This window comes from Poecile atricapillus, chromosome 37, assembly GCF_030490865.1.
Source record: "Poecile atricapillus isolate bPoeAtr1 chromosome 37, bPoeAtr1.hap1, whole genome shotgun sequence".
Classification (NCBI taxonomy): Eukaryota; Metazoa; Chordata; class Aves; order Passeriformes; family Paridae; genus Poecile; species Poecile atricapillus.
Window position 1 is genome coordinate 2,539,464 of NC_081285.1, and position 12,205 is coordinate 2,551,668.

General features: G+C 60.2%; 1 protein-coding gene across 2 annotated transcripts; it reads left to right on the forward strand.

Annotated features, from left to right (window-relative positions):
• Positions 1-24: 24 nt before the first annotated feature.
• On the forward strand, positions 25-11,805 carry LOC131591093 (solute carrier family 22 member 6-like). 2 transcript variants are annotated; one of them, XM_058861553.1, is made up of 11 exons: positions 25-177; positions 2,649-3,077; positions 3,630-3,733; positions 4,433-4,587; positions 5,174-5,342; positions 5,924-6,047; positions 7,103-7,212; positions 7,870-8,084; positions 9,216-9,324; positions 10,530-10,733; positions 11,430-11,805. In XM_058861553.1, the coding sequence occupies exons 2-11, from the start codon at positions 2,688-2,690 to the stop codon at positions 11,497-11,499; spliced, it is 1,650 nt and encodes a 549-aa protein (XP_058717536.1). In that variant the 5' UTR covers positions 25-177; positions 2,649-2,687; the 3' UTR covers positions 11,500-11,805. The 2 variants fall into 2 exon arrangements, with proteins under 2 accessions (XP_058717536.1, XP_058717538.1); XM_058861555.1 differs by having other exon boundaries at positions 10,534-10,733.
• Positions 11,806-12,205: the final 400 nt, after the last annotated feature.

The following is a 12,205-nucleotide window of genomic DNA, read 5'->3' on the forward strand; positions in this document are numbered from 1 at the left end:
CCGGAGTCAAACGTTAACCGGGACCGGGGTGGCCTTAAATAGGAGCGGGGCCAGGCCGGGGGCAGGGCAGGGCCATGGGCAGCCGCAGGGCTGAGGGGTGGTAGTGGCCGGCCGAGGGCTCCGGGCAGCGGCATCTGGTGCTGGGAGAGACCGGCAGGTACCGGGAGCGCCCGACAGGTGAGTGATCAATAGAGCGATCGATGGGTTGGTCATGGAGAGCCCAGTGAGGGCAGGAGATCAATAGATCGATCGACGGAGGGAAGGGCTGATCAATAGAGAGGTTATAGGTCAGGAGGTTGATCGATAGAGAGATCAAAATAAATAAATCAACCAATAGAGGGATTAAAGGTCAATAAATCAATCAAGAGAGCAATTAAAGGTCAGTTAATCAATCAATAGGAAGATTTACAGGCCAAGAGACTGATCAATAGAGAGGTTTAGGTTGGTACATTAATCAATAGATTATAAATCTATAACTGGATCATTAGAATGATTGATGGAGAAGGAGATCGTTATTCTGATTGGTTGATTGTGGTTCAATAGAATCATCAATAGGAAAATAGAGATCAGCTGGATGATCAATTATTAAATTAGAGATCAATTTATTGGTGCTAGAGATACACAGACAACAGATGGATCAATAGAGATCTCTCTAGATCAATAGATTGATTGATCAAGCCACCAACAGATGAATAGATCAATCAATAGATCAATAGATCAATAACAGAAACATAGGGATCAATAAACTAATACATGAAGAGATCATGGACTAATTATGATCAACCTGTTATAGATTAGGGGTGGGTAATGATCAATAATTTATCAGCAGAGAAAGAACTCGCTGGATTGATTGGCAGGGGGACCAATAGATCAGTCAATAGACTGATTATCAGCAGGTAATCGATTTATTGATAGGCTAAGGATCAATAAATGGGCAGAGACAGGCGTGGGCAGCAGAGAAATCCATTGATCCACCGATCGATCGATCGATTGACCGAGGGGTGAAGGAGGGGCCGGGGGGGCGGGGCGGGGGGAGGGAGGGACAGAGGGACGGACGGACAGGGGGACGGGCGGAGGGACAGGGGGACAGGGGGACGGGCGGAGGGACAGGGGGACAGAGGGACGGGCGGAGGGACAGGGGGACAGAGGGACGGCCGGAGGGACAGGGGGACAGAGGGACGGGCGGAGGGACAGGGGGACAGAGGGACGGCCGGAGGGACAGGGGGACAGAGGGACGGGCGGAGGGACAGAGGGACGGCAGAGGGACAGAGGGACAGAGGGACGGCAGAGGGACAGAGGCACGGCCGGACAGAGGGACGGGCGGAGGGACAGGGGGACAGGGGGACGGCCGGAGGGACAGGGGGACGGCCGGAGGGACAGAGGGACGGCCGGACAGAGGGACGGACGGAGGGACAGAGGGACGGCCGGACAGAGGCACGGGCGGAGGGACAGGGGGACGGCCGGAGGGACAGGGGGACGGCCGGAGTGACAGGGGGACGGCCGAAGAGGCCGGACAGTCCCGGAGCCGGAGCCCGGGAGCGGCCGAGGGAGGAGGAGGAGAACAGGTGGGGATCAATCGATCCTGAGGGATCCCAGGGGTTGGTGGGACAGGGAGAGAGAGGATTGATTGATTGATTGATTAATTAAGGAAGGGATGGAGGAAGCTGAGAGAAGAAATAATCAGTGATTGATTGGTTGACTGATTGATTGATTGATTGATTGATTGATTGATTGATTAATGAAGGAATGGGGGGGCTGAGAGCAAGAAATAATCAGTGATTGATGATTGATTGATAATAGAGTGAGAGTGACAGGGTGATAGGTGGATTGATGAATAGATCAATATATTGATAGATCAGAGAGACTGATGGATTGACAGACTGATCTATCAATAGATCAACAGAGATCAATAGATTGATAGACTGGGCAGCAGATTGATCAGTCAGACTGATAAATCCATTGATCAAGGGATGGATCAATCCATCAACACATCAGCTGATCCATCTGATAGGCCAATAAATTGATTGATTGATTGATTGATTGATTGACTGATTGAGCAATCAATAGGGGATCAACAGGGGGTCCTTGGTGCCGTTCTTGGGGGTCCTGTGGCCGAGCTGGGGACCAGCCACTGTCCTTCATCCACCCTTGGCCCCTCCGTGTCCTTCCTCCACCCCTGGATCTACCCCTGGATCCATCATTGGATCCACCCCTGGATCCACCCCTCGACCCACCCCTGGATCCTCCCCTGGATCCGTCCCTGGATGCATCCTTGGATCCACCCCTGGATCCACCCCTGGATCCACCCCTGGATCCGTCCCTGGATCCACCCCTGGATCCACCCCTGGATCCACCCCTGGATCCATCCCTGGATCCATCCCTGGACCCATCCCTGGATCCTCCCCTGGATCCTCCCCTGGATCCTCCCCTGGATCCATCCCTGGACCCATCCCTGAATCCACCCCTGGATCCACCCCTGGATCCACCCCTGGATCCACCCCTGGATCAACCCTTGGATCCGTCCCTGGATCCATCCCTGGACCCACCCCTGGATCCACCCCTGGATCCTCCATCCCCTGACCACCCTTTGGCCATTCCTTGACCCCCCCTTCTCCATCCTTACCCTTTCCTCCTCCTCCCACCCTCAGCTGACCTGGGCTGTGTCCAGCTCCGTCCCCGCTCCGGCCATGTCCTTCGTGGAGCTGCTGGCCCGCTTGGGCGGCATGGGCCGCTTCCAGGTGACCTACGTGGCCGCGCTGGCCATCCCGCTGCTCATGCTGGCCAGCCACAACCTCCTGCAGAACTTCACCGCCGGCGTCCCCGAGCACCACTGCCGGCCCCGGCCGGTGGCCAACGCCACCGCGGCCGACGTCCCCCTGGTGGTGTCCATCCCCTGGGACGGCCACCGCCGGCCCCAGCGCTGCCGCCGCTACGTGGAGCCCCAGTGGCACCTCCTGGATGCCAACGGCTCGGTCAGCGCCGTGGCCAACGGCACGGCCACCGCGGCGGCCACCGAGCCGTGCCACGACGGCTGGATGTACCTGGAGGGCATCTTCACCGACACCATTGTCACCGAGGTGAGGGAGGGTGACAGCCCGGGGTCCCCAGAGTGGGGGGAGCCCAGTGGCCTAGTGGTGGCCCTGTGGTGACCCCCATGGTGGCCCTGTGGTGGCCCTGTGGTGTCCCCATTGTGTCCCTGTGGTGTCCCCATGGTGACTCCTATGGTGGCCCTGTGGTGGCCCTGTGGTGACCCCCATGGTGGCCCTGTGGTGACCCCATGGTGACCCTGTGGTGACCCCCGTGGTGTCCCCATGGTGGTCTCATGGTGTCCCCATGGTGTCCCCGTGGTGGTCCCATGGTGGCCTCATGGTGGCCCTGTGGTGACCCCATGGTGGCCTCATGGTGTCCCCATGGTGTCCCCGTGGTGACCCCGTGGTGTCCCCGTGGTGACCCCGTGGTGACCCCGTGGTGACCCCGTGGTGGCCCTGTGGTGACCCCGTGGTGTCCCCATGGTGTCCCTGTGGTGTCCCCGTGGTGACCCCGTGGTGTCCCCATGGTGTCCCCGTGGTGTCCCCATGGTGACCCCCGTGGTGACCCCGTGGTGACCCCGTGTCCCCTCCCGGTGGCAGTGGGACCTGGTGTGTGACTCCAAGAAGCTGAGGCAGGTGGCCCAGTCCATCTACATGGCCGGGATCCTGCTGGGCTCCGGCCTCTTCGGGGTCCTCTCCGACAAGTGCGTGGACTGGGAGGAACTGGGAGGAACTGGGAGGGACTGGGAGGGACTGGGATGAACTGGGAGGGACTGGGAGGAACTGGGAGGAACCGGGAGGAACTGGGATGAACTGGGAGGAACTGGGAGGGACTGGGAGGGACTGGGAGGGACTGGGAAGGGGGGAGGGGGTGGCGTGTTCTCCGCTCCCTCTGGCCCCGCTGGTCCCAGTGTCCCCAGGGTGGGGCTGTCCCATCACCCTCTGTCCCCACGTCACTCCCAGTGTTCCCAGTGCCTGCGTTCCTCATCCCAGTGCTCCCCCAGTGCCCCCCCAGTGCTCCCAGTGCTCCCAGTGCCCCCCCACCCCCCCAGTGCCCCCCCAGTGCCCCCCCAGTGCTCCCAGTGCCCCCCCAGTACTCCCAGTGCCCCCCCAGTGCCCCCCAGTGCTCCCAGTGTCCCCCCAGTGCCCCCTCAGTGCTCCCCCAGTGCTCCCAGTGCCCTCCCAGTGCTCCCCCAGTGCTCCCAGTGCTCCCAGTGACGTGTCCCCGCAGGTTCGGCCGCAGGGCTCTGCTCACCTGGTGTTACCTGCAGCTCCCAGTGCCCCCCCATTGTCCCCCCAGTGCTCCCAGTGCTCCCAGTGCCCCCCCAGTGCCCTCCCAGTGCTCCCAGTGCCCCCCCAGTACTCCCAGTGCTCCCAGTGCTCCCAGTGCCGTGTCCCCGCAGGTTCGGCCGCCGGGCTCTGCTCACCTGGTGTTACCTGCAGCTGGGGGCGGCGGGGGTGGGCACGGCCGCGGCCCCCTCGCTGCTGCTCTACTGCCTGTGCCGCTTCCTGAGCGGGCTGGCCATGGCCGGGGTGTCCCTCAACTCCGCCTCCCTCTGTGAGCACGGGACCCCCGCGGGACCCCCAAACCCGGGGGGGACCCACAAACCCCGGGGGGGACCCACAAACCCCGGGGGGGACCCACAAACAGGATGGGACCCCTACTCAGGACCCACAACCAGGGAGGGACCCACAAACCCGGGGGGGACCCACAAACCCGGGAGAGACCCCCAAACCGGGGACGGACCCCTAAACCCCGGGAGGAACCCCCAAACCCCGGGAGAGACCCCCAACCCCCGGGGGGGACCCCCAATCCTGGGAGGGACCCACAACCCTGGGAGGGACCCCCAAACAGAGAGGGACCCACACATTCACCCCAAAACCCACCGACCCATGGGAGGGTCCTGGCCCCAAACCCACCCCATTGACCCCAACCTGAACCCCACTGACCCAGCCCCACTGACCCAAGCCCACTGACCCAACCCCAGACCCAACCCCACTGACCCAACCCCACTGACCCAGCCCCACTGACCCAAGCCCACCCCAGTGACCCACGGGAGGACCCCAGCCCCCCCAGCCCGCCCCCAGCCCCCCCAGCCCCCCCCAGCCCCCGGGACAGCTCCCGAGGCCGGGTTGTGCCGCAGGCATGGAGTGGATCCCGACGGAGGCTCGGGCCGTGGTGGGCACCATCAATGGCTACTGCTACACCCTGGGCCAGTTCGTGCTGGCGGCCGCGGCCTTCGCGCTCCCGCACTGGCGGCAGCTCCAGCTCGTCGTGTCCCTGCCCTTCTTCGTCTTCTTCTTCTACTCCTGGTACGGGACCCCCCGGTGACCACCCCAGTGTCCACCCCTGGTGTCCATCTCAGTGTCCATCCCAGTGTCCACCCCCAGTGTCCACTCCCAGTGTCCACTCCTGGTGTCCACTCCCAGTGTCCACCCCTGGTGTCCATCCCAGAGTCCACCCCTGGTGTCCACCCCCAGTGTCCACTCCTGGTGTCCATCCCAGTGTCCACCCCCAGTGTCCACTCCCAGTGTCCACTCCCAGTGTGCACCCCAGGGTCCACCCCCAGTGTCCATCTCTGGTGTCCACTCCTGGTGCCTACCCCAGTGTCCACCCCCAATTTGAGATCCTTTGGGGACCTTGGGTGACCGGGGCGGTTCAGGACCCCCTGACCCCCCAGTTTGGGACCCTTTGGGGTCCTTGGGGGGCCGGGGCGGTTCGGGACCCTCTGACCCCCCAGTTTGGGACCCTTGGGGGTCCTTGGGGGTCCTTGAGGGACCGGGCTGGTTCAGGACCCCCTGACCCCCCAGTTTGGGACCCTTGGGGGTCCTTGGGGGTCCTTGGGGGTCCGGGGGGGTTGGGGACCCCCCGATGTCACCCTGTCCCCGCGCAGGCTGTACGTGGAGTCCGCGCGCTGGCAGGTGACCTCGGGCAGAGCCGACCTGGCCCTGCGGGGGCTCCGCAAGGTCGCGAGGGTCAACGGCAGGAAGGAGGAGGGGGACAAGCTCAGCGAGGAGGTGGGGAGGGGTCTGGGCACCTCCCGGACCCCTCTGAACCCCCAAATCCCCCTGGATCCCCCCCCTAAAACCCCCCCGCAGCTCGCCGGGACCTTCCCCTCTATCCCTGAGCCCGATCCCGCCCCGGTCTTGGGAGATCCCCCCAGATCCTCCCCTGTTCTCCCATCGATCCCCCACAACCCATTCCCTATCGGCCTCGATCTCCCCCAAAACCCTCGGATCCCCCCCAAAACCCTCGGATCCCCCCCAGACCCCTCGGATCCTCCCCCAAAACCCTCGGATCCCCCCCAAAACCCTCGGATCCCCCCCAAAACCCTCGGATCCCCCCCAGACCCCTCGGATCCTCCCCCAAAACCCTCGGATCCCCCCCAGACCCCTCGGATCCCCCCCAGACCCCTCGGATCCCCCCCAAAACCCTCGGATCCCCCCCAGACCCCTCGGATCCCCCCCAGACCCCTCGGATCCCCCCCAAAACCCTCGGATCCCCCCCAGACCCCTCGGATCCCCCCAAAACCCTCGGATCCCCCCCAAAACCCTCGGATCCCCCCAGACCCTTCGGATCCCCCTCAGATTCCCCCCCAAACCCCTTGGATCCCATCCAGACCCCTCAGATCCTCCCCTAAAACCCTCGGATCCCCCCCCCCAAGACCCCTCGGATCCCATCCAGACCCCCCGACCCCTCTGATTCCCCCCTGGACCCCTCGGATCCCCCTCAGATCCCTCAGATCCCCCCCAGATCACCTGCACCCTCTCCCCAGACCTTTCCTCGACCCCTCCAATCCCCCCTCAGACCCCTGGGATCCCCCTCAAGCCCCCCAGCTCCCCCTGCCCAGCCCCCGGGGCCCCTCAGTGGGGTGGATCCTGGTGGATCCCAGTGGATCCCAGTGGATCCCGCAGATCCCGGGGGGTTCCCGGTGGATCCCACCTACCTTGGCGGATCCAAGTGGATCCTGTTGGATCCCGGAGGATCCCACCGATCGCGGTGGATCCCGGTGGATCCTGGTGGGTCCCGGTGGATCCCGGCAGATCCCACAGATCCCGGTGGATCCCGGCAGGTGCTGCGGGCTCTGGTGCGCCGGGAGCCGCCAATGCCCGGCGGGGCCGTGGCCGCGCTCGTCAGGACCCCCGGCATGAGGACGGTGTCGTGCGGGGTCTCCTTCGTCTGGTGCGTCCCGGCAAAAAAAAAATATCTTTTATTGGGGAAAAAAACCATTGTTTGGGGGAAAAACTCCAATATTTGGGGGAAAAAAACGATATTTGGGGAAGGAACTCCAATATTTGGGGAAATAAACCCTTTTGAGGTAAAATCCCCCATTTTTTGGGGGGAAATAAAATGACTTTCTGGTTCAAACCCAAAAGTTCTGGGGTAAAAAAATCTTCTCTTGGGACCAAGCTCCACCTTCCAGGCCAAAGTTCCATCGTTGGGGACAACCTCCACCTTCTTGGGATCAACTTCCACCTTTTTGGGGTCAATCTCCACCTTTTTGGGGTCAACCTTCACCTTTTTGGGGTCAACATCTTTTTGGGGTCAACCTCCACCTTCTTGGGGACAACCTCCACCTTTTTGGGGTCAACCTTCTCCTTTTTGGCCTCAGCCTCCATCTTTGGGGTCAACCTCCACCTTTTTGGGGTCAACCTCCACCTTTGGGGTCAACCTTCACCTTTTTGGGGTCAACCTTCACCTTTGGGGACAATCTCCATCTTCTTGGGATCAACTTTCTCCTTTTTGGGGTCAACCTCCACCTTTTTGGGGTCAACCTCCACCTTTTTGGGGTCTCCGTTTTGGGTGGTTTTGGTGCTGATTTGTGGGATTTTGGAGCAGGTTCTCCACCAGCTTCGCCTACTACGGGCTGGCCATGGACCTGCAGGGCTTCGGTTTCAACGTGTACCTGAGCCAGGTGGTGTTCGGGGCCGTGGACATCCCGGCCAAGCTCCTGTCCGTGCTGGTCATCTCCTGCCTCGGGCGGCGCCTGGCCCAGGGAGGATCCTTGGCCATCGCCGGACTCTGCATCCTGGCCAACATCTTCGTGCCCAGCGGTGGGAGAGGGACACCGGGAGAGAGGGACAGGGGGAGAGAGGGACACGGGGAGAGAGGGACACGGGGAGAGGGACACGGGGAGAGGGACATGGGGAGAGGGACATGGGGAGAGAGGGACACGGGGAGAGAGGGACACCGGGAGAGAGGGACACGGGGAGAGAGGGACACCAGGAGAGAGGGACACGGGGAGAGAGGGACACCGGGAGAGAGGGACACCGGGAGAGAGGGACACCGGGAGAGAGGGACACGGGGAGAGAGGGACACGGGGAGAGAGGGACACCAGGAGGGACATGGGGAGAGAGGGACACGGGGAGAGAGGGACACCGGGAGAGAGGGACACGGGGAGAGAGGGACACGGGGAGAGAGGGACACGGGGAGAGAGGGACACCGGGAGAGAGGGACACGGGGAGAGAGGGACACCAGGAGAGAGGGACACCGGGAGAGAGGGACATGGGGAGAGAGGGACACGGGGAGAGAGGGACACCGGGAGAGAGGGACATGGGGAGAGAGGGACACGGGGAGAGAGGGACACCGGGAGAGGGACACCGGGAGAGAGGGACACGGGGAGAGAGGGACACGGGGAGAGAGGGACACAGGGAGAGAGGGACGCGGGGGAGGGAGGGAGGAGGGAGGGATGGAGGTGGATGGGATGGACGACAAAGGGATGGAGGATGGAGGAGGGAGGGATGGAGGAAGATGGGATGGAGGAATGGAGGGATGAGGATGGAGGGATGGAGGGATGAAGGACAAAGGGATGGAGAAATGGAGGATGAGGATGAAGGGATGAAGGAGGGAGGGATGGAGGACAATGGGATGGAGGACAAAGGGATGGAGGAATGGAGGGATGAGGATGGAGGGATGAAGGATAAAACGATGGAGGAGGGAGGGATGAGGATGAAGGACAAAGGGATGGAGGAATGGAAGGATGAAGGACAATGAGGTGGAGCAGGGATGGATGGTTGGAGGGATGGATGACAGTGGGATGGAGGGATGATGAAGGACCATCAGTGGGATGAGGGGTCACTGGAGGGGTGAGGGGTCACCAGGGGGACCCAGGCTCACATGGGGTGAAGGATGGTGGGTGGGTGGTCACGGTGGGGCCGGCGGTGACGCGGCCGGCCGGTCCCCAGAGCTGCCGATGCTGCGCATGGCCTTCGCCGTGGTCGGGAAGGGCGCCTTGGCCGCCTCCTTCAACTGCGCCTACATCTTCAGCGGGGAGCTCTTCCCCACCGTCATCAGGTGCGTGGTCACCACAGCCCCGCCCCCACCTGTCCATCACTGCCCAGTCACCGCCCACGTGACAACCCAGCCTTCAACACAGCCTTCCTTCATCCAACCTTCATCATCCCAACCTTCAACCCAACCTTCATCCACCCAACCTTCATCCACCCAACCTTCATCCACCCAACCTTCATCATCCCACACTTCATCCACCCAACCTTCACCCCAACATTCCTTCATCCAACCTTCATCAATCCAACCATGGACCACTCCATCCATTCATCCATCCATCCATCATCCATCCATCCATCCATCCATCCATCCATCCATCCATCCATCCATCATCCATCATCCATCATCCATCCATCCATCATCCATCATCCATCATCCATCCATCCATCATCCATCATCCATCATCCATCCATCCATCCATCCATCATCCATCCATCATCCATCATCCATCATCCATCCATCCATCCATCCATCCATCCATCCATCCATCCATCCATCATCCATCATCCATCATCCATCCATCCATCATCCATCATCCATCATCCATCCATCCATCCATCCATCATCCATCCATCATCCATCATCCATCATCCATCCATCCATCCATCCATCATCCATCCATCATCCATCATCCATCATCCATCCATCATCCATCCATCCATCCATCATCCATCATCCATCATCCATCCATCCATCATCCATCATCCATCATCCATCATCCATCATCCATCATCCATCATCCATCCATCCATCCATCCATCATCCATCCATCATCCATCATCCATCATCCATCCATCCATCCATCATCCATCCATCCATCCATCATCCATCATCCATCCATCATCCATCCATCATCCATCATCCATCCATCCATCCATCCATCATCCATCATCCATCCATCATCCATCATCCATCATCCATCATCCATCATCCATCCATCCATCCATCATCCATCATCCATCCATCATCCATCCATCATCCATCATCCATCCATCCATCCATCATCCATCATCCATCCATCATCCATCCATCCATCATCCATCATCCATCCATCATCCATCCATCATCCATCCATCCATCATCCATCATCCATCCATCCATCATCCATCATCCATCCATCATCCATCCATCCATCATCCATCATCCATCCATCCATCATCCATCATCCATCATCCATCCCTCTCCCTCTCCCGTTGGCTGTCCCGGCACAGGCAGACGGGGATGGGCCTGGGGGGCACCATGGCCCGGGTGGGGGGGATGGTGGCCCCCCTGGTGCGCATGGCGGCCGACGTCTCCCCGGTGCTGCCGCTCGTCATCTACGGGGCCGCCCCCATCGTCTCGGCCGTGGCCACCTGCTTCCTGCCCGAGACCCGCAACGCGCCCCTGCCCGAGACCGTCAAGGACGTCGAGCGGAGGTGAGGAACCCCCAGGACCTCCTGGGACATCCCAGAACCCTCCCAGAACCCCCCGGGATCCCCCAAACCCTTCCAGGGGGAATATCCCTGCTTTGGGGTGGGATCGGTTCTTGGAGGAACCCAGGAGCTTTGGGGTCAAAAAGGGATGAAGAAGGTTTGGGGTCAGGTTTTGGGTTGGTTTTGGGGTTGGGATGAAGAGTTTGGAGTTGATTTGGAGGTTTTGGGGTTGGGATGGAGGTCTTGGGGTCAGGTCAGAGGTTTTGGGGTTGGGTTGATGGTTTTGGGATGAAGGTTTTGGGGTCAGGTCAGAGGTTTTGGGGTTGGGTTGGAGGTTTTGGGTTGGGATGAAGGTTTGGGGTCAGGTTGGAGATTTGGGGTTGGGATGAAGGTTTTGGGGTCGGGCTGGAGATTTGGGGTTGGGTCAGAGGTTTTGGGGTTGGGTTGGAGGTTTTGGGGTTGGGATGGAGGTCTGGGGTTGGAGGTTTTGGGGTTGGGTTGGAGATTTGGGGTTGGGATGAAGGTTTGGGGTTGGGTTGGAGGTTTTGGGGTCAGAAAAGTTTGAGAGTTTTAAGAAGACCTGAACAATTCATGGAGAAAACTGAAAGTTTTGGGAAAGGCTGAAAACTCTGGGATTGGGAAGGATTAAAATCCAGGGAAATTTCGGGGAGAAACCGAGAGATTTTGGGGTCCCTCCAGGGCGGGGAACCTCGAGGATGACGACGTCGCCGTCCCCCTGAGCAGCACCAAGAGCAAGGACGGCGCCTGAGGGGGGAATTTGGGACCCCCTGGGGGGGATTTGGGACCCCCTGGAGTCCCCCAGCCCCTCCCCCACCCCGCCGGGGTTATTTATTCAATCCCAATAAAATCTGGGAATTTCGGGATCCGGCGCCGCCCGCGGCCGTTCCGGGGGGTCCCGAAGGATCTGGGGGTGTCCCCACCCCCCCAAAGGGGGCTCAGCCATCGGGGGATCCCCCCCGGAGCTCGTTAACGAGGATTAATTGGAATTCCCGGAGCTCGTTGGCCTTTGCCCCAATTCCGGCGATTTGGCTGCAAAATAAATCTGGGAAAGGGATTAATTCGCGTCTCCAGGAGGGAATAAAAACCACCCCAAAAGGGGCAGATTTTTACCCAAAAAAAGAGCGGCACAAACCTCTCAGAGAAGCCAAATCCCGACCCCAAAACTGGGATTTTTCACCCCAAAAAACCAAGCGGCAAAAGCTCAACCTCAGCCCTTCGAGAAGCCAAATCCCAGCCCCGAAATTGGGAATTTTTACCCCAAAAAGCTCCATTTTTGCCCCCAAATCCTCCATTTTTGTCCCCAAATCCCCCATTTTTGCCCCAAAATCCCTCATTTTCCCATATATATTCAATTTTTGCCCCAAATCCCCCATTTTCGTCCCAGATCCTCAATTTTTGCCCCATATCCCCCATTTTTACCCCAAAACCCCCATTTTTGCCCCAAATCCCCCATT

Bases quoted from the DNA above. Each gene is read 5' to 3' on its own strand.
- LOC131591093 (XM_058861553.1), top strand. From the start codon at position 2,688: ATGTCCTTCGTGGAGCTGCTGGCCCGCTTGGGCGGCATGGGCCGCTTC. The intron at 8,085-9,215 runs GTGGGAGAGGGA...GCCGGTCCCCAG, and splicing joins CAACATCTTCGTGCCCAGCG to AGCTGCCGATGCTGCGCATG. The intron at 9,325-10,529 runs GTGCGTGGTCAC...GTCCCGGCACAG, and splicing joins CTCTTCCCCACCGTCATCAG to GCAGACGGGGATGGGCCTGG.